This window comes from Plectropomus leopardus, chromosome 3 (assembly GCF_026936395.1).
Source record: "Plectropomus leopardus strain MGB_pleo_1.0 chromosome 3, ASM2693639v1, whole genome shotgun sequence".
NCBI lineage: Eukaryota > Metazoa > Chordata > Actinopteri > Perciformes > Serranidae > Plectropomus > Plectropomus leopardus.
In genome coordinates, this window is record NC_142178.1 from 5,306,118 (window position 1) to 5,330,304 (window position 24,187).

At 40.6% G+C, this 24,187-nt stretch overlaps 3 protein-coding genes across 21 annotated transcripts in view; 2 read left to right on the forward strand and 1 right to left on the reverse strand.

Moving 5' to 3' along the window:
* The window catches only part of rbm47 (RNA binding motif protein 47), a 52,606-nt gene extending 46,151 nt beyond the window's left edge, over positions 1-6,455 (forward strand). For all 16 annotated transcript variants that reach the window (XM_088075413.1, XM_088075414.1, XM_042484909.2 and 13 more), the window contains 2 exons: positions 1,234-1,427; positions 2,358-6,455. In XM_088075413.1, the coding sequence (XP_087931539.1) occupies positions 1,234-1,427; positions 2,358-2,609 (446 nt within the window). In that variant the 3' untranslated portion in view covers positions 2,610-6,455. The remainder of the gene's footprint in view (positions 1-1,233; positions 1,428-2,357) is intronic.
* Positions 6,456-7,967: 1,512 nt separating this feature from the next.
* On the forward strand, positions 7,968-19,100 carry zfp91 (ZFP91 zinc finger protein, atypical E3 ubiquitin ligase). 4 transcript variants are annotated; one of them, XM_042485302.2, is made up of 13 exons: positions 8,051-8,995; positions 9,232-9,699; positions 9,992-10,029; positions 10,234-10,371; positions 10,712-10,751; positions 12,203-12,313; positions 12,396-12,488; positions 12,648-12,833; positions 13,943-13,993; positions 14,213-14,291; positions 15,688-15,802; positions 15,911-16,010; positions 16,114-19,100. In XM_042485302.2, the coding sequence occupies exons 2-13, from the start codon at positions 9,287-9,289 to the stop codon at positions 17,108-17,110; spliced, it is 2,361 nt and encodes a 786-aa protein (XP_042341236.2). In that variant the 5' UTR covers positions 8,051-8,995; positions 9,232-9,286; the 3' UTR covers positions 17,111-19,100. The 4 variants fall into 4 exon arrangements, with proteins under 4 accessions (XP_042341239.2, XP_042341236.2, XP_087931542.1 ...); XM_088075416.1 differs by having other exon boundaries at positions 8,052-9,699; positions 10,715-10,751; XM_042485303.2 differs by having other exon boundaries at positions 8,057-9,699; positions 10,234-10,353.
* Positions 19,101-19,248: 148 nt separating this feature from the next.
* On the reverse strand, positions 19,249-21,645 carry LOC121941955 (uncharacterized). The gene is made up of 2 exons (XM_042484991.2): positions 21,299-21,645; positions 19,249-21,187 (listed from the first exon to the last, which is right to left on the reverse strand). Exons 1-2 carry the CDS (start codon positions 21,373-21,375, stop codon positions 20,530-20,532), a joined length of 735 nt encoding a protein of 244 aa, XP_042340925.2. The 5' UTR covers positions 21,376-21,645; the 3' UTR covers positions 19,249-20,529.
* Positions 21,646-24,187: the final 2,542 nt, after the last annotated feature.

Consider the following 24,187-nt stretch of genomic DNA (forward strand, 5'->3'; position numbering starts at 1 on the left):
ATGTGTGTCATAAAAGATTATATTTTCCATCCAAGGTATGACGCTATTTTTGACCTTTTTAATTCTCTGTAGAAGCAGCTGCTTTAGCTTTTTTAGTGGTTAAAACACTTTCAGTCAAGAACAGAGTTGAAATGCAAAACTAAACTCACAAACTGTAGAATAATTATCTCTTTTCTATCTTGCCTACTCTACTCTGATCATGTAAAAGATAATACCAGTGTAATGTACAGTTATAGCCAATCTACTGCAGTATAAATGTAGTCTACAAGTATAATCTTTGTTTTGTTTTGTAATTATGACCTCTAAATTGTAAAACTTGGGCTGTAATCAGCTGCTGCCCCAGCATATAATAGAATATAATAATATGGCAGTGAAATTGTAAAGTGGCTTCTTTTTAAAGGATTATTTCCTGGTTCTTTCTTCCTTCTTTCCCGACATCAGGCAGAAGGAAATGAAAATGCATTGTTACCAGTGAAACAAAAAGACTCAACTCACATATTAACAAAACAGAAAAAAGCCTCCTGTTTATGTGGGTGGATCATCTTAATTTAAATGTTGAAAATGTAAAATAATGATACACACACTGGTATTATTCTTTAATCTTCAAGTTTATGACTAAACACAGGAGAAATCAATCAAACAGATTGTTTTTTCCACATGAATTTAATATTGAACTGTTTGATGTCAGTATAACGTATATTGTATTTGGTCATCAAAGGTCCATTTATTAAAGTGGACCTTCTTGATGCTCCTGCTGAAACGATTTGACCCCAATCTGGAGCTCGGTCTTAGTCCCGGACTGTGTGGAATCACAGGATCACCACCAGATTGAAAAGACTTTTGTCCATCTGAAACAATGACAGACGTTGTGTTCGCTCTGTGTGTGTGTGTGTGTGTGTGTGTGTGTGTGTGTGTGTGTGTGTTGGAGCATTGAGGTTAATCCAGAGTTGAGTACCATCATAATCCGAATCACACTCCAACGCCAACTTGTGTAACTTATTATTTTTTCCCTTCTTAACTCAATTGTTTCCTTCAACCTTTATTGCTTTAGCGATCACCTCTGTCATAGATTCCCTTCAGATCTGAGTACGCCTATTTCTGTTTGAGCATGCCTGCATGTGTGTGCCATTATTTCTTGTATTGTGAATGGTAACTTAATCACCTCTTGCTTATCTGCCTGCAGTCGCCCCGTCTGTTATCCACGCTCTCATTCTTGTGTCTCTTTATGTGCAGTGGCATTGCCGACTCTGGGTGGGCAGTACCCAGTGTTCAGCACGGCTCCTGCAGCCAAGCTGATGGAGGAGGGGAAGGTGCACACGGTGGAGCACCTTATCAACCCTCTGGCCATGCAACACCCGGAGCACACCACTGCTACTGCTGCTGCCGCCACCGTCCTACCTGCAGTCTCCACCCCTCCACCTTTCCAGGTGTGCATTATGAAATTGTTATATATTTTATGGACACATACATTTTTTTTAATGTGATCATGCTGGTTAAGGTTTAAAGTGTCCAGCTCCATCTCTCGACAAGTCGTTTGATTCAGTAATCAGTAACCCACTGGTACAGCATCACACAGCATTTTGCACCACCTCTCTCATAAAGCTGACTCCACTGCATTTTACTATCACGCTGTTCAACATACCTATAGACCAGTTTGTATGATATCCTACGAAAATCCATGCACAACAGTTTGCATGATACCCTAGGAATTAGCGACTGTGAACCCGCTCTACCTCTGAGCCACAGCTGCTCATATTTCCAACTGTCCTAAAACTAACTACAGGTTAAACTGCATTAAACCGTATAGGAGCGAAAGGTTTCAAAATGTATCTCCTCTGACAATGTTTTAACAAGATGCCTACTCCAATATACAGTAGATTCTGTTACCAATTTTAATAATTTTACACAGATTTTAGAAATTCTTTTAGCTAGTTTAGTTTTTCTTATTTCCATAATCTCCATTCATTCTAATTCTATCTTCCATACCTACAGAATTGAACACACGTGTACAGACAGCTTCTCCTGTCTTTCTCTTTGATAAAAGGTCAGTTTTCCAACTGAGAAAGTAGAGAGCTTCAGTACTGCCTTTAGAGTAAGTGCAGGGGACGTGTCCCCCTGTGTCCACCCCAGTGAGGACCCCAGTACGCCCCTGCATTTCACCACTGATTATATGACCATAATTCACATTTGTACTCTTGGAACTTTATGTTGGACTTTTCAAGGAGAAAGTTGAGAATTAATGCATTTAGTTCTCAACTGAATGCATTCATTCAATGAATGTACAATGAATGCACTCAGTGCTTTAGAAATCCATTTATTAACCACAGTCCTCTACCTCTTTCTCCTGCATTTCCCAGGGCCGTCCCATCACTCCCGTCTATGCCATGGCCCATAACGTACAGCGTATCCCAGCAGCTGGTGGCCTGTACGGAGCAGGATACGTGCCCATCACAAACTACGCTGCCAACACAGCAGCTCTGGCCGCTCTGCAGAAGAACGCAGCGGTGGCGGCTGCAGCATACGGGGGTTACGCAGGCTATGCGGTGCCACAGGCGTTCCCTGCCACCGCCTTCCAGCTGCCAATCCATGATGTCTACCAGACATATTGATTCTGAGGGGCAGACCACGAAAAAAAAAAGGTTATCCCCCTGCCTGAGACTGAACCACCATGTCTATCCCATCTACATCACTTGAATTTGTGACCATCCAAAAGCTCTACAGGAAGGAAAAAACAGACAAATAATGACATCGCACATCTGTCGCGCCTCAGTGTCTGTTGGACACAATGCAAAGTTATACAGCATCACTGTAGTCCACTTACTGAGGAGCCCTACCTGTATGTGGTGACAATCATCCCGAAACAATAAGCATTAACTCATAACAACATCCATCTCTCTGTCTCACTCTCTCTCTGTGTCTCTGACCCCCACCACCTTGTTGCTATGGCAACAGAAACACTGAAGGTACATTCAAGTATTTATGAAGAGAAGGTATATTTAAGGTTTTATTCTCTGTAGGTTTCTCTTAATAATGGAGTGATATTTGTCCTCTGAAGCAGGAAAGATAAACCTTCACACTGTCAACTTTTTTTAACAACGGGGGGCAAAAAGAAAGAATTGCAAAAAAGTAAAAGTACAACAGGAACTACTGACAAGAGAGAATGCCACTGAAGATGTTTGGATCTACTAATGTTTTGTTTTCATTAATATATAGTATTTTAGCCAATTTGACATGCTGTAGGTGATGCTGTCCGTCCGTGCTGGTTGAATGTGTAAGCTTCAAACATGCCTGTTTGGTACTTTTTGGTTTTATTTTTTAGTTTTATTTGTGTATTTGGTTGTTTTAAATGAAGGTTTCTAAGTGTTTATTTGCTTTTAATTAGTTTGCTTGTTCTTTAATGTTTGGAAACATATTATCTTGGTTTGTTTGAAGAGAAAGTTGCCAGCTAAGTAATATTACTGTGGAGATTCCCTGGGGAACAAAGAAAACTGGAAATGTTTTGGATTAATGTGTAAGCCTGGCAGACATCGACACCGTATATGTGGAGATGTTTCCCATCCTCAGAAACTGCGCTGACAGGGGACTCAGACTGAACAGATGTTAGTTCTTCTATTTTCTCTTTTATGTATGTGTCTTTATTATTGTGTTTTTGATTTTTTTTTGACTCTTGACAGGTGAACAAATATGGACAGAAATGAGAGGCGATTTTTCCTGTGTGGGCCAGACAACTCTGCCACTTAAAGTGCTCCTGCATTTGCCAATGCTAACCAAAAAAAAAAAAACTTAAAGGGATAATTCAGGTTTTTTTAAGTGGGGTTGCATGGGGTACACATCCATAGACAGTTTATTACAAACAGTTAATGTCAGTCCACACGCACCCAGTTTGGAGAAGCAGTCTGACATGCTTAGCAATCTACTGCTGTGGATGGGGGCCAGCAACAAAATGTATTTTAACCACCTCAGTAAAGTCTCACCTAAAAAAATCAATATGAATTTAAGTGAACACGATATAGAGAGTTTTTTCTCTTCTTAACCTTAATGTCAAAAAGGATTTCCAGCAGGAGAGCTGAAGTCATATCGCTGTCTTCAAAGCCAGACTCCATTGAGAAAAACGAGCTGGTGTTCTAAATGTTGGTTTTGATTCACCAAAGTCACATAATAACACAGACGATGAACTGTTTGAGGCACCGGTACACCAGCAGCTCCTGTGTTCAGTGAGCTAAAATTACTGTTTTTCTCGATGGAGTCTGGTGGCTTTGACGAGAACATAGATGGTGAACTGGAACCAATAAAAATACTCTCAATATAATAATGTATGCTTAAACTGATATTAATTAAATATATTTTTTGATGGGACTTTTTTAGGTAGCTAAAATAAGTTTTGCTGTTGGCATCCATCCACAGCAGCACTTTTCTCAACGTTTATGTCAGCCTCCAGCCTGCCAACTGACATTTACTGTTTTCAATACACCGACTATGCATAAGTACCTTGTACAGCCCCGCTCCAAAAACTCTGAGTTATCCCTTTAAGGCTATATACACTCCATTCACCTAGATTGTCTGTGCCTGGCTGCAGTGCCTTACACCTGTATGTGCTACCTTGTGCTTTTCACTGTGCCTTTCATTACTATTTGGAGCCCCTGTGGCTGGCACAAAGAGGACAGACTCACATCTGTGCAAAGCACTGGAGTCTCCTCCACTCATATTTCTGATGATTTGTGGTATTACTGTGTTGTGGTGAGACATGTATGTCTCAGTCTCTGCAGTCAGATGTGACAAGGCTACCTCTCTCCTGTAGTCTCTTCTCTGAACGCTCCTGCAGTAACACTCCGTACGTCTGCCTGCTCTTTATTTCTCGTCCTCCAAACTGTGCTTGACTGAGGTGCACTTATTTATAAAAGGCAAGAGATTGCAACTTTCAGAAGGAGAGATTTTGAATGCTGAGCATGGATTCATGTGTGAACAGTGCCGGTTTGGGCGTTTCTCCATTACTGTTATGTGTGGCAGAGTTTTTAAATGCAGATAAAGCATACAAATACCCCTTGTGAATGTTTAAAGGCACTTTTTAAACTTCTGCAGTGTGTTGAAAACAAGTTTGGACTTGGGAATAACTGGAGCAATACCTCACGCTGAAATATACAAGTAGCCATGCATACAACACACAAACATATCGAAAGCAAACAGCTGCCGATCATGACGTCACACTCCAAGTCAGCCGTCTTTACATAAGAGACTGCAAAACATTTGTATTTGTAAACCAGCTCTGGTAGTTTTTAAATTTTCCATCTAAATGGTTTTATTCTCTGTTTAAAGAGATTCTTTTTTAATTTTCCATTATCTAAAAAAAAAAAAAAAATTACATTTTTCACATACAAAACATTAAAAATAAACTTTTTTGCAGGTTGCCTTAAATTTTTATGTTGACTGAATTTGAAAAGGCAAGTCAACTTTAGTCAGTCAAGTTTATTTTACAGTGAACACTATGCATTAAAGGATGGCCTGAATCATGCTGAAGTTTTATGTCCAAATGAAAAGTCTGATGATTGACAGCAAAAAAAAAACAAAACAAAAGTATTTGTCTCATTTCACTCCATCATCTACATTTTGCCACTTCTCTCTCCTCTGAAACTGGACGTAGAAAGCAAACTGCTGATAACTGCTTTTATTATTTTCTTGTATGATGACAATAAGTCAGGATATATTTAATATATGCATTACGTGTTTTGTCTATGAAGTGAGAGGAAAAGGTATAATATATTCTAAAACATATTTCTTTTCTTTATGTACACCTTTTTAGGGATGAAAAGTCAGAGTAACAAAAGTAGAGGATTTGTTTTCTTTTTTTTGCCAAAGTGTCCAATAGTTTTTAAAAAATTCAAGGTTATCGTGTTTTTGTTATGTGTAATATTCTGTTTGCTATTTTGTACTGGATTTGCTGTCATGAGTGGGAACACAAAGGCCTTCTTGTTTAGCTACATTCGATTAGTTTTGACAAATAACTACAACTGGTCCACTGCTGAGTGACAACCCATTGGCACTTTGAGCTGCTGGTGTTGCAACTCTGTCAGTTTTTGCCAAACTGTTAAAGGTCTGATTGTGATTTAACAGCCATCCGTGTGTTAGATGGCAGGAACCTGAGTCCCTGTGGTTCTGCCTCCCACTCTAAACACCTGCTTTACTTTCTATCGCCTGCATTTCACCCACACTTACAGCGGCAGGATGAACTCGTGCTCCCTGTGTCAGCCGTGTGGGCCCACATATGCCTAGTTTAACATAGGTGTTACCATTTAAACTTTTCTTAGTGTGTGCCTTATTGCCAATATGTGCCCTTTGCTATACCTTTGTAGACCTATGCAGACTGTTTTCTATCTGAAGGTTTGTTTAAAAAAAGAAGCTTGTTCTGTATTGTTATATTTATAGTGATAAAGTAGATTAATAAAGCATTTTCAAAAGGATGCAGTGCTGTCATTCATTCTGTTTGTCTACATCAGTGATATCCAGCTTGCTTTACTTGGGGGCCACTTTTGCAAAATGACAGGAGGCAGGGGCCAGTCACAGCAGCCTCATACATGTTTCTAGGACTTAAGGCGGTTTCTGGGATTTTCAGACATTTTTAGGATTTTAGGATATTTTTCTGATGACTTTGTAGGATGTTTCTAGGATTTTAGGACATTTCAAGGATGTTTAGCAAATATCTGTCATTTTAGGATGTTTCTAGGATTTTAAGATGTTTCCCCGATTTTAGGATGTTTCTTAGAATTATAGGACGTTTCTCCGATTTTAGGATGTCTCAGATTTAAGGATGTTTCCAGGATTTTAAGACATTTCAAGGATATTTAGCACATTTCTGAGATTATAGGATGTTTTTAGAATTTTAGGATGTTTGGGGCATTTTTGGATGTTTTTAAGATTTTAGGACATTACAAGGATTTCAGGATGTTTTTCTCATTTTTGGACATTTCAAGGATGTTCAGTACATTTCTAGGATTTTAGGATGTCTCTGATTTTTTGGAAGTTTGGATTTTAGGACATCCCTTGGATTTTTGGACATTAGGGGCTTAGCTAGGACCTTGTGTGAATTCCTCCACTGGCACTTTTTTGACAAACAGGCTCCCATTTGATGCTGTTTTATGCATTCTGTTACCTTCTGTATACTAAACATATAATATTATATTTATTGTATTATTTTTATTGTGTATTAGAAATTGTTGGGAAAACCACCTAGCACCCTAATGGGGGCCAGATTTGTCCCGCGATGCTGTAAGATTGAATATCATTGGTCTACATGTTCAAACACACAGAAATGATGAATGGATGACAGAAAATCCAGCCTGGGTTTTAGATTAAGCTGCACAACTAGAATGTGCTGAAAGCATCAGGAGTTTCCAGAAAAGTCCGGATGCAGAGGACTTTGAGTCCGACCTCTGTGAATGAAAACCCATCCCTGACCTCAAACGTCAGTGAAGCAATGTGTCATGGTGGAGAGAGGAGAGAGAGCACAGTGTTTGGAGAATGTTTCATAAACTTCTCTGTGGTGGGTCAACTTTACTCCAGAAACATGTTGTACCCAAGCGGGGAGTTCAGGGAGGCTTTAAAGAACACCAGTAGCCTTTGACATGCAGCCATGTGTGCAGGAGGGCAGTCACAGGTGTGTGGAGTACCTTTCAGCTGACTGGTTCACCCATAGACTCTATGTAAATCTTTATATACAGTCTGTGGTTTACCATTAAAGTGTGTTGAAAGGTTACAGACAAAAACAACCTACTTTGTTGTTGAAACTGTTTGTAAGACTAAATCTTATTTCTAATAGCAGTAACAAAAGGATACAAGGAAATGGATCTGTCTTGATTCAAATCATATTGTGCACACATTATTCTGTTCCCTATACATACAATCACACAATTAACATTTGCTATTTGCCATTAATTACTTGTTTTAACATGGTAATCATTAGTAAAATGCTTAATGTATGACAAATCACTCAGTGGTAATAAAAATATATTCAGAAGCTGCACGGTAACACAAGGTAAAAGGCAGATTTATTAGTCATTTTTAATTATAGTTTAAAGACTAAGTGAGTTTATTTTGCTGGAATATTATCTCCAACATACTGCTTTAATAAACACCAACACCACACACCAAACCTTCTTTATTACATTGGCCAAAGGCAGGAGGATTTTGAATCAGTTTAAAGAGACTTCATGCTGTCACAGTCAAGTTATGCATTTAAGACAACATTGCCATCTGGTGGTAAATGCAGCCCATCAGAGCAGCTTGCAGCAGAGCTGGAGAGCTCCGACCAGCCAGTGCAGGTTTTCACTGGCAGCCATGTTAGCTCTACTGTCATCAATGCCAAATATTGTAATTGCATTTAGTCTAACTTGTGGTTAAAATATTAATTCCACATATGCAAGAATGATATATTTTAATACAGTCTTAGTTTTGAGTCAAATAATGTCATTTATTCCTTTATTTTTCACATAACATAAAACTGTAGGCTGGGGAATAAAATACACTGACGTGTGGGTAACTGTGGCAGGAAAAATATTTTTGCATGCATGGGGTATTTCACATAATTGCATTAATACTGTATATGTTATTATTTTTGATTGTGGCTTTTTTGTACTAAATCGCATTGCTAATTCTACGCAAGATTTTATATACCTAATATGTATATTGAAGTACGAACAAGAGATATAAAAATCCTTAAAACTAAGTCTACGCTGTATTGAAATAAGTTGCACTACACTTCCCATGATGCCGCGGCAGCCAACTGCGTGCGTGATGCTTTTGCACGTCTGCTGCGGTCTTTGTAGATTTACAAACAATATAGCTCGGCTGACTTGATATGAAAAGGGCACGTACGGAAATCCAGATGATTTATAAAGCTGCTAAAATGCGTTGCCGCTCCTGAATGTAACCTCAGTTTATATTTGGCTTAAAGGAGACGCCACAAAGCGCACAAAATGGTTGTGCAGCAGGCCCGGGCGAATAAGTAGGTTTACTATAGCTTTAAGAACGCGAAAATAGTGTCTGCTTCTTTAAAATTATATCGGTTTATTACTGAATAGATAATTAAGAAAAGTTTTCAATTTCTAATCAATAAATATATGCATTTAATTTGCGACGAATCTAACGCATTGACAGAAAATGCCCCACTGTTGGATAAAGGCCGCTTACAATCCAAACGTCTTTAAGCCAGATGTTGTTCGCCTTTCCTCAATTTTCTAGTAAACCTGCTTGACTTTAAGCTGAAATTGAAGTGAGCAGGAGTGTCCTCACGGTGATGGAACCGGCTGGCGACCGAACCGGGGGTGAAAATAAAGGCGAAGAGCCGGCGGAAGACAAGGCCGCAGAGGAGACCCCGGCCACCAGTACGGTCAGTACCCCGCGCAGGGGGCTCAGAGAGCGGGGACCGTGCCGTCCGAGGTCCGGCGTCTCTGCTACATTAACAGACGTTAACGGAGCAGCGTCGAGTCCGCAGAGCTCGGGACGGGTTTTAAGAGACAGGTCCACGAGGGCAGTACCGGCTTGGCTGAAGGACACCAAGAGCGACGACGACGAGGACGAACCGAGCCCGGACAGCGGTACCACCAAGCGGAGGAAAGTTTCCAACTCGAGGCGGAAGAAAAATTCAGAATCTGCGGGTTCTGCCGAGGCTGGAGGGGGGGTCACAGGTGACAGCCTTCAAGGCACAGAGTAAGTTTCAACAGCTAATTGACGTTTGTTTATAATGAGCCTGTCTAGACTCATACATTGAGTGTTTATGTCGGTGGTTGGTTCCTGTCAAAAGCACGCCTTCAGCATAGCTCGTCCCCTTTCTGCAGCCCTGCATGGGGAGGGTGGAGTAAACTTACCTGAATATACAATTTATTGCAGTTTTACTCAATGCTAAAAACGCATTGTTGTATTAGATATAAGATGAGTAATGTCATGTCGCTCTGCAGGTGGAGTGAATGTCAGATCTCTGTTTTTTTCCTCCTTTTTGCAGCTCAGAGGATCCAAAGAAACCTGCCACAGATGCTCAAGGTAACCAGAAAAATGTTGGAGGAAAAACGCTTTGATATGTGTCTTGTTATATCTACATTTAACTTAAATCTCATTATGTGCAAGTGGATTATGTGTATATTATAAATGTTGCTGGCTGATGTGTGGTTGTGTCTGCACTTGTCCTGTCCCACACTTGATGGCATACAGTATGTTTGATGGCACGCTTCTGCTCCCTCACTCCAGCTCAGCCCTCCAGACGCCCCCAAGCCCAGACTCGTGCCAAGCCCCCGTCTGGCAGGGCTGTCCGCAGCTCTGCCAACAAGCCTGTGTGTAAGACTGAACCTGGAATGGAGAATCCAGCTGGTGAGCAACCTGTTGACAGTGAGTGACGACGGTTCAACATGTGGGCTTGTAATCACTAATCAAACCAGTACTTCAGAAACACTGAAGCACCATGCTTGCTACTGTTTTTTCAGGATGTTAGTTAGCCTTCGGTGAGTTATTTAGCTGAATTGGAGGGTTGTGATTGTGGAGTATTGGTGCAACTAATGGGTCGGTGCTGCCTTTGAGGTAAAAATCTGGGTGCAATCCTTTCTCGGTCCCTCTCCTCTATTTCCAGTTAACTCAGAGAGATAGAAATAGAGATAGAAGTGGCTAAAACTGTTTTTGTTGCCTTTCTCAAGCTGATGATCTCTTTTTTTGTGCTCTGTTTGTTGCACAGCAGTGGAAGGAGAGGTCAAAAATAAAGACAAGTATGAAATGTAAGTATATTTTTTAACTTCAGATTAATATAATAATGAACATGTTAAAAGTCCAGTGTGTAGGATTTAGGGGGCTATATTGGCAGATATTGAATAACATTTAAGTGTGTTTTCTTCAGTGTATAATCACTGAAGAGTCATGCACTTGTCAAATTATAATGAGCCATTTATAGCTACATAAGGAGCAGGTCCTTGTCTATGGATATTGCCATGTTGCACTTCGACGGTAGCCCAGAACAGACAAACCAAACACAGGCTCTAGATAGGGCCATTTGAGTTTGCCACTGCAGTTAGAAGCCCCTTCGCAATAAGAGTTTCAGGAAAGACAATGATTTCTATCATGAAATTGCTTTATTATGTGTTTTTACTGGTTAAAATAATCTGGTCTGTTTGTTTTGGAGAGGAATAGACCTCTTTGGCTCCCACTAAAAACCTCCTAAAACATGAAGAGTGAAGAAATTCGCAGTGGGTGAAGTTTCAGTAGGTTGTGATCTGCAATCCTTAACACAAGACGACACAGTTATATTCTTCTTCTATTCTCTCTCAAAATGTTATAATAAATTAAACTTTATGATTCACTTTATCAAAGTTTGTAAAACACATGCTCTTGGCAACGTCGTCTGTTTGTCAGTTAATGAATTTGTGGTAGTTGCAGCAGCATGCTGACAGATTACACTCCATTTAAACAGCATTCCTGGACCTCGGTGTTACATGTTAAGCAATCACAGGTGCACTGAAATGGGATGGGCCCAGTGACAGTGACAAGCACAGTGTTTTACCCAAAGTTTGACATTTTTCAACCTGGCAACCAGAAAAAAATACTGCAAACATGCTGTAATCAGTGCAGAATAGACACTCAGTTCTGTTTGTAGCAGAGTGTAAATACATGATGCTCACATTGCAATGCATTAAAATATATGTTTGCCTCATGATTCAAGAGTAACTTCACCGTTCCACAAAGTGAGAAATCTGTCTTTGGCTCTTTAATCATGCTGCAGCCATTAAAAAATAATGTAAATATAATACAATATTAGCATTGAACATAACAAGACATTGAGAATTAATGAATAACTTCAAAAAAGATAAATAACAGGTTCTTAGACCAGTGTATATCCTGCAGTATTTGCCACTGTTTAAGAGCTTTATAGACACAGGAATAAATTAATTTTGAACGAGGAACTCTGAACATCTTATCAGATGGCAGCAGTTCATACTCTGTATGGAGAACATGGGATGGATCACTTACAGTCTTCTTGGCCTGCCTTAAGGTAGCCTGTTCAAAAATAGTCTTGACGTGAAATTTATTAGCGTCACATAATTTTTGCATGGACTTGGTACTGAAGTATTGTTTTTTTTGATATCCTTAGTTTACTGTCTTGTATCCTGTGAAAGTGTGTAACTAAGTGTGAGTGGTGATATGTTTTAATGGCCGCTGTGTTTCGCTCTTATAGAAAAAAGAAAGAGGAGGAGAGCGAGCATCCTGCTGATGTAGTCTTGGATGATGAGGACCCTCCATGTCGGGATGACTCAAACGACCTCAGCTCCCAGGCGCAGACTCTGAGGTACACTCATCTCATTCACTTGACCCCGTGCAGACAGAGAGCAGGGAACTCTGTTTCAAGTGAGTTGTTGTTTTGCTTTCAGTGGAGCTGAGGAAGAGGAGGGTCTCAGCAGTGACGAAGATCTTCCTTTTACAGATGACCTTAACGACCAGAGCTACGACCCGAAGGCTGAGCGGTGTGTGTGTGTCTGTGTGTCTGTGTGTGTGTGTGTGTGTGTGTGTGTGTGTGTGTGTGTGTGTGTGTGTTTCTCGGTGTGTGTGTGTGTCTGACATATTAGAAGGTGGCACCATATATTTGTTTGTGCAGTAACTGGACATTTTTCTCTTTTTCTTAGGGATGTCCCTAAACCAAAGCGCAGAGCTCCATCCAGACAGAAGGAGAAGAAAGAGAAAGAGAAGGCGCCTAAAAAAGAGAAAGAGGTTGCTGAGATAAAGATAGAAGGTTCAGACAATTTGCAGAGTTTGGAAGAGGAAGTAAAGCTAGAGGAGGAGATCGTGGAGGACCCGGATGGACCCAGGAAGTAAGTATAGTACAAGTCAATGTGTATCAAGTTATCAACAGGACAGATTCACATTGCACGTATGTCTCATGAGCAGGGCTGTCAAACGATTAATTATTTAAACCACGACTAACTGCAGAATTTCCATAGTTAATAGCGATTAATCACATTTTTAATCGTTTGGCATTATTTTGCATCCATATTGACAAAATAAAGCAATTCTTATCAGAATCAGCAAGAACTCAAAAAAACTACATTGGACTAACATAAAGTGGGCATGTCATTGTTACCCACAGGACCCATTTTCATTCAGATATCTTGAGGTCAGAGGTCAAGGGACCCCTGTGAAATGACCGTGACCGTTTTTCCATCACCAAAATTGAACCCTTTAACACCTGAATCGACATCAGTTTTCTTGTGCTGCATTTAGACGCCTTTTACCGACTTTTAAATCTCTGAAAGCAGTGCAAATTAATTTGATTTCTTTTAAAAACACAGGAAAAATTACAATAAGCAACTTGGCATGAAATGTCCCCCAAACTGCAAAAACCTGGTAAAAGGTGACAAGAAAATAATCGGAAAATTAGCTGGTGGAAATTATTTGTATCATTTGATCAAAAAATGAGGGAAAAATTTCCAGAAAACCATATTTATAATTCTCCTAATTATATATTTAAACTTATGTCACAGGAAAAAAAGTAAAAATGTATGTAACTCTTTTAGTACGTACTACTTACTTAGTACTACCTAATTTTCTTGTAACTAATTACTAATTTCTTGCAAATTTTTGGGCAAGAAATTAGTAATTAGCAAAAAAAAATGCTTGTCGCCCTCTCTGCGTGTTTTTTAAAGGAAATCAAGCCTATTTGCTCAAGTTTCAAAGGGTTAACCTAACTGTGGAGCCTCCTTCCGGGGAAGCTAAGAGACATGATTGACACCTCTGGATTCCTAAGGTGAACCAGTATCATAACTGTAGCTTCAAAACTCACCCCGGTACTCATAAAAATGTTGGCCGGTGATTAAAAATAAAACAACGTGCAGAATTATATCACGATTAACGTGTTTACGCTGACAGCCCTGCTGATGTGCTACAGTTGTACTTGTGTTGAAGTATTTTCCTTCTGTGTTAGGAGAGGCCGGCGGAAAAAAGACGATAAAACCCCACGACTGCCAAAGAGAAGGTGAGGTTGTTGTTTATTTTTGGGGCGTCATAATCTGAACCTTACAATATGGTTTAATGAAACATCCCATCATCATGTCATCCAAAAATAAAGTATATGTCAGGGATTGATGTTTGACAAAGCAAGCAGCAAGTTTGGATATGTGAGATATTGATAAGGGCTTTAAGGTCCATCTAACATGTGGTTTCAGCTTTGTGACGTTGTGCTTCACTCACACAGGAAGAAGCCCCCAGTGCAGTATGTGCGCTGCGAAATGGAAGGATGTGGGACGGTCCTGGCTCATCCTCGCTACCTGCAGGTCTGTGTCAGCAACCACACTATCTTTCTGAGGCCTGTTTACACCTTTTCTCTTTCTCTGTAACGTCAGGAGAATCTCGACTAGCTCTCAATGCTGAAATGTTCTCGCAAAACAGTGTCACAAATTTCTTGTGCAAATTGAAAAAGGTGCAAATAGTGTGAATGTCAGGTGTTTTTGCATTGCATTATCTTTTTGCGTCTGTGCATTGACTTTGAATGTAATCTCTCTGTGTAAAAGTCTTGCTCTGTGTTTGGCGTGAACACATGAGCTGCAGCAGTTCAGATGTAGTGTTTTGGAATCTTCTCAAACTTTGCAAAAGATCATTTGATATTCAAACATATACACTGTAAAGAGGTTAGAGCTTGCACTAATGTTTTTATTTCATTATATCTGAATCTGTCACTTATTTTATTAATGAATAGTTCAGTTCATAAAATGACAGAAAATAGCAACAAACGTCCATCACAGTTTCCCAGGCAGCATTTTGAAATTGACTGATTATATGTTCATCACATAGTTTTGGCACCAAATGTATTTTTCTACTAAAGTGAGAGGATCGGCATCAATTTTGACTTTAATACAGAAGTATAAATGCACAATACATTCAAATACTTCCAATAAATTAAATATTTTTTATATATTTTTTACAATTTAGTCATTGGTGCCATCATCGAGAACATGTACAGACAGAACTAAACGTAAACCTTTTTATTAATGATTGCATAGTGGCTGTGGCTTACGAGGTAGAGCGGGTTGTCCACTGTTTGGAAGGTCCGCAGTTTGATCCCCAGCTCGTTCAGTTGCTCTGCAGGACTGCTCCTGATGGCTGTTCCACTGATGAGTGAATGTGTATGAATGTTTAAAAACTGAGCAGCAGGTGGCACCTTGTACGGTGGGCTCGGCCGCCAAGGTATGAATGTGTGTGTGCGTGTGTGAGTGTGAGTGTGTGAGTAAGTGAATGTGACAAGTAGTGTGAAAGTGCTTGAGTGGTTGAATGACTAGAAAAGTGTGTGCAAGTCCGTTTTAAGTCCGTTTTTAGTTGGGGATAACAGATTATCGGCCTGGCTGATTGTTGGGGCCGATCTTTGGCATTTTGCAGGGAACTTGCTGTATATGATGTTGAGCGTTTCAGTTTTGTTCAAACATATAATCAGTTTTGTGTTGGAGTTTGTTATATTCCAAATTCTAAATATTGACAGATTTTTAATTTTATTGTGAATACATATTGGTTCCAAATATATATAATATAGTTATGGTCTCATTAACTACTAATTATCAGTATCAGTATCTGCCCTGAAAAAACAATATCGTTCCACCCCTAGTTTTCATTCTGCTAGCTGGTCCATTTTTTTCCTGTTAGTGATGATCTGTTTTTACACTTTGTTCTGCACACCAGCACCATATAAAGTACCAGCACTTGCTCAAGAAGAAATACGTCTGTCCTCACCCGTCTTGTGGAAGACTTTTCCGACTCCAGAAGCAGCTGCTGCGTCATGCCAAGCACCACACAGGTACAGCATACACGTATGAAACATACACGATGTCTGACCTGTGTCTGACCATTTGTTGTTACAACTGAAAATAGAGCACATTTTTATTTGATTGTTTTGTTGTTTTAGACCAGCGGGACTACATTTGTGAGTTCTGTGCTCGTGCCTTCAAGAGCTCCCACAACCTGGCTGTGCACCGCATGATTCACACAGGAGAGAAGCCCCTGCAGTCAGTACTTCTCTGTTCACCACTGCTTATTTGCTTTCTTTATTTCTTAATTTTTTTAAACTTTACTCAAGTACATGCATTTTCTTTTGTTTTCTCCCCATAGGTGTGAAATATGTGGCTTTACGTGTCGTCAGAAGGCGTCTCTCAATTGGCACATGAAGAAGCACGATGCTGACGCCACTTATCAGTTCGCCTGCTCCATTTGTGGCAAGAAGTTTGAGAAGAAGGACTGCGTGGTGGCCCATAAGGCTAAGAGTCACCCCGAGGTGCTAATCGCCGAGGCTCTGGCAGCCAACGCTGGCGCCCTCATCACGACCCCTGCCTCCCTGCTAGAGCTGCCAGGAAACCCCATGCAGGCAGAGGTCACCAGCCTGGACGTGAGCCAAATAGGGCAGGATGGGCAGGTGGACCAGCTGAGCCATGAAGGGCAAGCGGGGCAGCAAGTGGCTCAGGTGTCCCAGATGAGTCATGTGACCCAACAAGTGAGTCACCAAGTGGTTTTACTGGGACAAGACCAGAGCCTCCACACCATGCAGGTGCCAGTGACGATCGCCCTGTCCCCCATTGACCCCCCGTCACCGGCGGACAACCAGCAGCAGACTCACCTCCAGCTCCAGATGCCCGTCCAGTTCGTGCAGGCCGCTCAGCAGCCGCAGCAGCCGCAGATCCAACAATTGACGCTCCACTCCGGCTCCGTAGTGACCCAGCATCAGCCTCAGCTGCAGCCTCTTCAGTCCTTCTCCTCCCAGCAGCAACAGAGCCAGGGCCAGACACAAATCCTTCAAATGACCTTCCAGCCGGTCAGCCAGGCTCAGACCCACATCCAACAGATCCCCATTTTAGCCGCCTCGCAGCAGCTGCAGACCCTGCACACAGCCGCCATGAGCCCTCCTCTCCTGTCCCCACCCCAGCCCCAGGACCCAGCGTCCACCAACGGGGACGGCTTTATTCTGGACAATCCGGTGCTGTCGTCTTCCTCTCCGTCAGCCAGCTCCCTGGTGCAGACAGAAGCTATGGGGGAGGATGGCGTGGTGTGGGAGCAGACGGGACACGGGGAGGTTCTGTCGGACAGTGCTGAGAGGCAGCAGACTCTCATGTAGAGCAGTGCACACGCAACAGAAGCTAGAGGCACATCGTCATACTGTGTTGCAACGTTTGAGGTCATCGTAGGATCACCGATATATTCAGTACTGTTCACTTATAGTCACATTCGGTAGCTTTTTAGAATATCTTATCAGGGAAAGATATGTGTGTCTGTTTGTGTAAGTTGTTGCCTTTGTACATAAGTCCTGTAACTAGCCTTTTATGTGAGTGCGTGTAATGATGCTGAGGTTGCAAAGCTGTTGCTATGATGCAACAACACAGCACACCTCTTAGTAATATATAGCACACACCTAGAGTGTGGCATCAAGGCTCCTACTGATAGAAATCCACTCTTATTTATATTATAAATTAACACAAAAAACACATCATAAAGCTATAAACAGGGTTCCCACGGTCATGGAAAACCTGGAAAAGATATACAATTTCAAAATCACATTTTCCAGGCCTGGAAAAGTCATGTAATTAGTTAGGGCTGTACCCGACTCAGAATAATGTCAGTCAAATCAGATTCTGCTGTTAAACACAAATATTCCACGATGCATTTTTTTTAATGTAGTTTTATGTTTGATGAGGGCTCAGCAGGACGTTCAGAGTGAGAGCAGCATTCATGTTATATAGTAAACAAGCTAACAGCGCTAACGACAGGTCGCAAACACGCGACAACATCTTTTGCCGACACTAGATATCAAACAAAAGTAGGAGACTTCCAAACTAAGTTGCTGTGAGCTGTCTATTCACCACTTCTAAGCAGAAGAGAGAAGATAATGTCATCTCGGAGCTTGCAGGATCGCTCTACCTCTGTGCCGCTGCATTGCGTCTGCTGCAGCCTCTACCACAGAGAGCAAGAGCGCTCACTCTGCAGCAAAGTCTGGAGACCAAAACGGCCCCAGAAGTACACTGCACAGCACACTGATTGGCAAAAAAAAAAAATCTGACTGCCCAACTTGAAGCAATCTAAGTCAACTGAGGGGTTCCTAACCGGTGATTTGAATATCTGACTTTCAGGAGACAGCCCTAGATTTAGTAAAAATGATTATGTTTCTGAAAAGTCATGGAATTTTGCTGTGCGTAATGAAATTGTTATACTTGTCTTCCTTGGACAACCTTTCACGTAACACGAAAAATGCATTTGCAAATTCATTTTCTGAAGCTGTCGATGTAACGCAGCTCTAACATGCATTTATGCGTGATAGCATTTTGCTTACCATCATATACAGTTTTTCATTTTCAACCTATGCTTCTTCTCCCCCTTCATGTATGCCGGCTAGCTGAAATTGTGTTTGAATAGAGTTTTAATCTGTTTGGAAAAAATGCCGGGCAAGTGGGGCAAAGAAAAGAACATTTTAGTAATGGGTCCTTCAGAAAATTATTTAAAAGTTTGATAATTTTCTCCATAAAATACTGCGGGAACCCTATATAAACACCCCAAAAATATGTGGGGTGAGTAAATTCTGCTGAAATAAATAGGAAGCTGTTTTTTCATTTAGTCTCCAGATCTACTGTAAAGCCTTTATTTGGTGATGTTAAAGGAAAAAATGTGACAGAAAACTATCTTACAAAGACAAACATTTCAAACCCTAAAAGGAACAGACAAAAAGATGTTTAACAGTCCTGTAAAAAGTCACAAAATATGCATATTTTAGCTATTTTGGCAGTGTTATTAAACCTGTTTCACTGACAGCTGGTAGACATTGAAGGAATATTAATAAATATAATGTATGTACTCACAAAAGTCCTCACTCAGATATCATAAATCACACATGAACCCATAAATTAACAGCAAGCACAGTCACTGAATTCAACTCAGATTTTGTCAATAACCTTTGAAGTGTAATTTGATGAGCAAAGCTTATAGAAACTTTGGAGCATATGTCCGTACTAAATCTGCACCTCTCTGGTTTGTGATTTAGGGTGTGTGTTAGAACAAACACAAAAACTGTTCATTTATAAGATGTAAATAAATGTCTTAACATTTATCCCAAGCAACCCCACACACTTTCTCTTCTCTTCAAATGGGGCTGCTATCATTTTGTTGGGGTCAACCATTGGATTTATAATTACTTTAGAAAATAAGCTCTGTGGTAAACAAACATTTATGATACTTGCATTTTTGTTCAGCAAGATGATCTTCACAAATGAACACCACATTTAGGATTTTTGAGGCCTGAATGTGATTGTCAGAAGGAAAAAGCTGATGTTAGACTATTAATGAACTACACCACAGTTTCATAATGTAATGTTGCCACCACAACAAGGCTGTATAGCCGTGTTTGGCATGACTTTCTGTAGTCTCATTTAGCCACTTTTTAGCAAACATCTTTTTCAAGATGCATAAAAGCTTCAAAATTCACAGTGGAATATTAACTGATGTATTTTATGTCAGAATAAAATGCAAATGTCTTTTCAGCATGTGTTAACCACAGACCTTATTTCTAACCAAAGATCTATTCAAAAAAACCCAGTGACTTTGAGGCGAAGGAACTGGAGGTGCTAAAATGCTAACTCATTTCTTGGTTTTGGGACAAAGACTGAAGTTATTTGTCATTCAGTGCTGCAAAGTGTGCGACTCTCAATAGAACTCTTGATAAAATTATGTATAAGACAAGTGAGATGATTCACTTTTAGGATACTTGCATCATGAGCTCCAGGAAAAAAAAACAACACAATTAACCCTTTGAAACCTGGAGCAACATCACTTTTCTTGTGCTGCCTTCAGTTGTCTTTCACAAATATTTTATATATTTGAGCCATGAGCAAATTCATTTGATTGGAAAAAGGTAATGAGCAACTTGGTAAGAAATGTTCCACAAAATGCAAGAAAATTAGTAGGTTTAGAAAATGATTCTTAATTCTTCTTATGATTATCATATTTACATTTTTTAAATTATGTTACAGGATTAAAATTCTTTTAAGTTATCTTTCCAAGTGTTTGCTTTTTTTTCATTCTTTTCTTTTTCATCTGCTTTATTTTCAGGGTTATTTCCTTGTCCTTTTTTTAAAAAATAATTTCTTGCAAATTTTTGGGTCATTTCTTCTTTTGGTACACATTTCCTTCTTTCCATGTTTTTAAAAGAAATCAAGCAGATTTTCTTAGGTTTCAGAGGGTTAATTTTTTAACCCCTTTTTCTATGGGCTATAAAGTTAGATGTACAAGCCTGACTTTGCAGTTTTCTTGCCCTTGGCTATTGGGCAATCCTTGTTGAGCCCTGACATGACAAAATATTCTTGAACCCACAAACTGCTCTCAATATGGGATTGTGGGTAATAAAAGTGTTAGAAGCTTTAGACTAAAGTGCTGGATTTAACTATGCCTGAGTTATTAATTGGTCCTATAGGATAGAGCACAATTTCTACAACACATACACAGAGGACATACCCCAGTAATATTGCTTTATGACAGCTCAGAAAACACCCATCAGGACATGTTGACCTGCTCTCTCTCCCTCTGCATGGTGTACTGCTTCATGGCTCTTTTAGGAGGAATCAACGTGTTACTCAGTCCGACCTTCCTCTTCTTCACCTGCTGCCCTCCTGACTCTTCCTCTTTGATGTCCTGCCGGGGGTTCTGGGATCCTTCACCTGCATGTGACTGATCTGACACAGGTGTGTCTTCACTCACAGGTGTGTGGATGTCAGTCTGGAGGTCACTGTCATGAGCAAACTTGCATTTGATCCCAAACCTGCACCTTCCGTCTTTCCTGTAGGACACGCACATCCTCTTGCCTCCTATGTGGGAGGGTTTGGCGTGCATGGTGAGGGGGACGTGTTTCTGCAGGGCGCTCAGCTTCTGCTCTGCCTGAGCCTTGAACGGGTTGGCAAATACACTGCTGTCAGAGCAGGTGTGAAGAGGAGGAGGAGGCAGTTTACTGGAGGAGAGGGGGCCCAGAGAGGGAGCAGACACCCTGGACTGGCAAACTGAAGAGGACTCCGGTTTTTGGGTAAGTGGTATTAATGAAGACGTTTGTGTGTCCTCTTCCTCTGATTCTGACTCACTGGAGGCTGAGCCAGACTCCAGCAGGAAGTTTCGGCTCTTTTTCGCAGCCGATGCCTCATCACACACCTCCTTTACACAACTGGAAGATAGAAATGTGCACACGGAGAGACGGAAATGCCGCATGTAAACTAGAGTACAAGTATCTGACAGTCTGGTTTTTATGCTATATGTTTTTTAAGTGAACACTTACCCGACTCCATCCTTGTTTCCATCCTCTCCATCGCTGTCAGACTCAGAGGACACTCCATATCCGACCAGAGAGTTCATGACTTCAAAATCAGCCGAGGCTAAGCGAGCTAGCTCCTTAGCTTGTTATCAAAATCAAAACACGCTAATACTGTCCCTGGAAAGTAAGTAAGCACAGCAGACACTTGAATTCATTAAAGTAACACGGCAGGGAAATATTTAATCATCCCTATGTCCCCTTTAACGTCCAGGCTGAGGTCTAAATTACACACAGTCTATGGTCTAAACGCTAGCTGCTGTCATTAGCCGCTGCTCGGTGTTTACACTGTTTGCCTGCAGTGACCCCTGCAGGACAGGAGTGGTACTGCAACTTTCCCTCATCAGCAGCCCACAAACCACAAACAGCGACCCTGAGCTCAAAGGAACCAAAATTCACTTTATTTTCCATCTATAGGGATGTAATCAGTGTTGGGGAGGTTACTTTGAAAGCATAGATTTACAAGCTTCTTCACACTGAAAGAAGTTGAAATAAACTAAAGCAAAGCTAGGGAGCGATGTAATGTGCTCAACTAAGCTACGTTAAAAGACGATACAAAAACCTTAAATCTAGGCTACTTAAAAAAGTTGCATGGACAACCTAATCCTTTGAAACCCAACTAAACTGGCTTTACTTATTTCAAAAACATAACAAGAAGGTAATGAGAAACTTAAGAAGAAATGACCCCAAAAAAACAAGATATTAGTAGGCAAAAAAAGTATATTAAAAGAATATTAGCAAAATCAAAATACACTAAAGGGTTGTCAAAAACATACAAGGAAAAAAGCTTTTACAGTTCTGTAACTTAGTGTTAATTATATACTTAGAATTATAATACAGTTTTCTGGACATTTTAATACATAGTTTATCTTATTTTTAAAAAAGGAAAATTATGATTTTTCATGATTAAATAATTATATAACCTAGCAATGTGAAAGTGAGGTCAATCCAGATTTCAGGGGCTAATTGATTTTTTTTTTTTTTTGGCAAGATTGTCATATTCATCATCATCATTTAACAAATTTTGTAAAAGCAATGTTTTTTTAAAGTAATAATGAGGTATTATATTGGCATGCACTTCAAGATACTGTATAGTGACTTGTTCTTAACAAAAACAACAAAACGAACCTAAGCCACTGAGGGGCTGCTGCTACCTGCTGAGACTGATAATTGACGCCGTCTGCCTTCCGGGTCCAATGAATCCAACACTTCTTGTAATCATCCACATTTATTTATAAACGCTTGACACAATGCTCGATAATTGAACTGCACATACAAACAAAAGGGCTCACATATTTGCCACAACGCATAAATAAAGTCGACGACCACGATCCGACGTGACGTGACGTGACGTGACGGGTCAAAAACTGTTTGTTTTCTCATTCAGCAGCACACCTGCTGAGTAATTACGCCTTGCTCTATTTAATCATTCCTGCCCATTATTAGTGCAGAGCGCCACCTACTGTGGCTTCCAGACAAACAAAAAAAAATAAACACAAATACACATAACCCAAAAAATGGCTCTAATGACGCTGCTCCTAATTGTAAATGACAGCTGACATTACAATTACCTTCAAAATTTAATTACAGAGCCATTATCCCAATAACACACAAAAAAAAAATGTACCAAATAATACCCAATATTGTGCACCAACAACCTGGTTTGACTCAGAGGTCACCATAAAGTCAACACTAACAACTTGCAGCTTCCTGTAATAGGCACAGCTTTGTGACAGGTCTTTCCAAGATATTTGCCTTCGTCTGGAGACGCACAGAGCGTACTAGACCTTTCTTGTCGGGGAAAGTTTCCAAAACTCTGCCAAGAGGCCAGGATCCACGAGGAGCAGCAGAATCCATAACAACAACAATGTCTCCAGGAACAAAATTTCTAATTTTGATTCCATTTTTACGTTTGGAGCAAAGGGAGGTACTCCTGTACCCATCTTTTCCAAAACAACCGCAATATATTGGACTTGTCGCCATCTCCTTCACGCACATATCATCTTTGTTAAACAGTCCAGGTGATAAGACTGGTTTCCTTTCATCAGAGAATGGATTTGGAGTGAGTGGTTCAAGATCAGTTGGATCATCTGAAAGCTTAGTGAGGGGCGCCCATTCAAAATAGCCTCAACCTCAAGCACAAACGGTGTGGAGTCCATCATCATCCAGTGTTTGAAGATGTAATACAGAGGTGAGAACTTTCTTACCATACGAATGACACGCCCCAACACCACCATGATGTGATGCTGCAGGTGGATTATTAAAGTTCCACTGGATCCCATCTTGCAATAAGTCTCTCTGTATCTGGCCGATTTAAAGATGCAAGTGCTTCTCTCAGCTCTTTCTTTGGCTCCAACAAAGTTCGTATTCATTATCTGAGCGCATAGATGACACTTGTCCTCTTCGCTGATGAACCTCAGTAAGGCATTAATACATGCGCCAGTATCCAAGGATGGAGCTACTTCCAAATGAACAGCTCTGCTGGCCAAACAGGTAAAGATGACACCATAACGCTTACACAAACTCCTCGACCCCTTCACCTCCAAAGGCCCAAAGTAATCTACTCCCACATTCGTGAAGGAGGGAGATCAGAAGGAGCCTTTCCTTGGTAAGTCCGCCATCTTTTGCTCACCCAACTTCCCTTTGTATCGCCTGCAGAAGCTGCACTGTGATATGATTTTTTCTCACAGCTGAAGTGGCACTTGTTATCCAGAACTTCTTTCGTAATCTTGACAAGGTGTGATTTCTTCCACCATGGCCAACTTGTTGGTGTATGTGTCTGAATATGAGTGTGGAGATGTGTTGATCTTTTGACAAGATGAGTGGATGCTTTGTCTCTCTGGTAGAGCTGCCTTA

Excerpts from the sequence above, each read along its gene's own strand:
- zfp91 (XM_042485302.2), top strand. The coding sequence starts at position 9,287 with ATGGAACCGGCTGGCGACCGAACCGGGGGTGAAAATAAAGGCGAAGAG. Across the intron at positions 12,314-12,395 it reads TCCCAGGCGCAGACTCTGAG|TGGAGCTGAGGAAGAGGAGG; the intron begins GTACACTCATCT and ends TTTTGCTTTCAG. Across the intron at positions 12,834-13,942 it reads GACCCGGATGGACCCAGGAA|GAGAGGCCGGCGGAAAAAAG; the intron begins GTAAGTATAGTA and ends CTTCTGTGTTAG.
- LOC121941955 (XM_042484991.2), bottom strand. The coding sequence starts at position 21,375 with ATGAACTCTCTGGTCGGATATGGAGTGTCCTCTGAGTCTGACAGCGAT. Across the intron at positions 21,188-21,298 it reads GGAAACAAGGATGGAGTCGG|TTGTGTAAAGGAGGTGTGTG; the intron begins GTAAGTGTTCAC and ends TCTATCTTCCAG.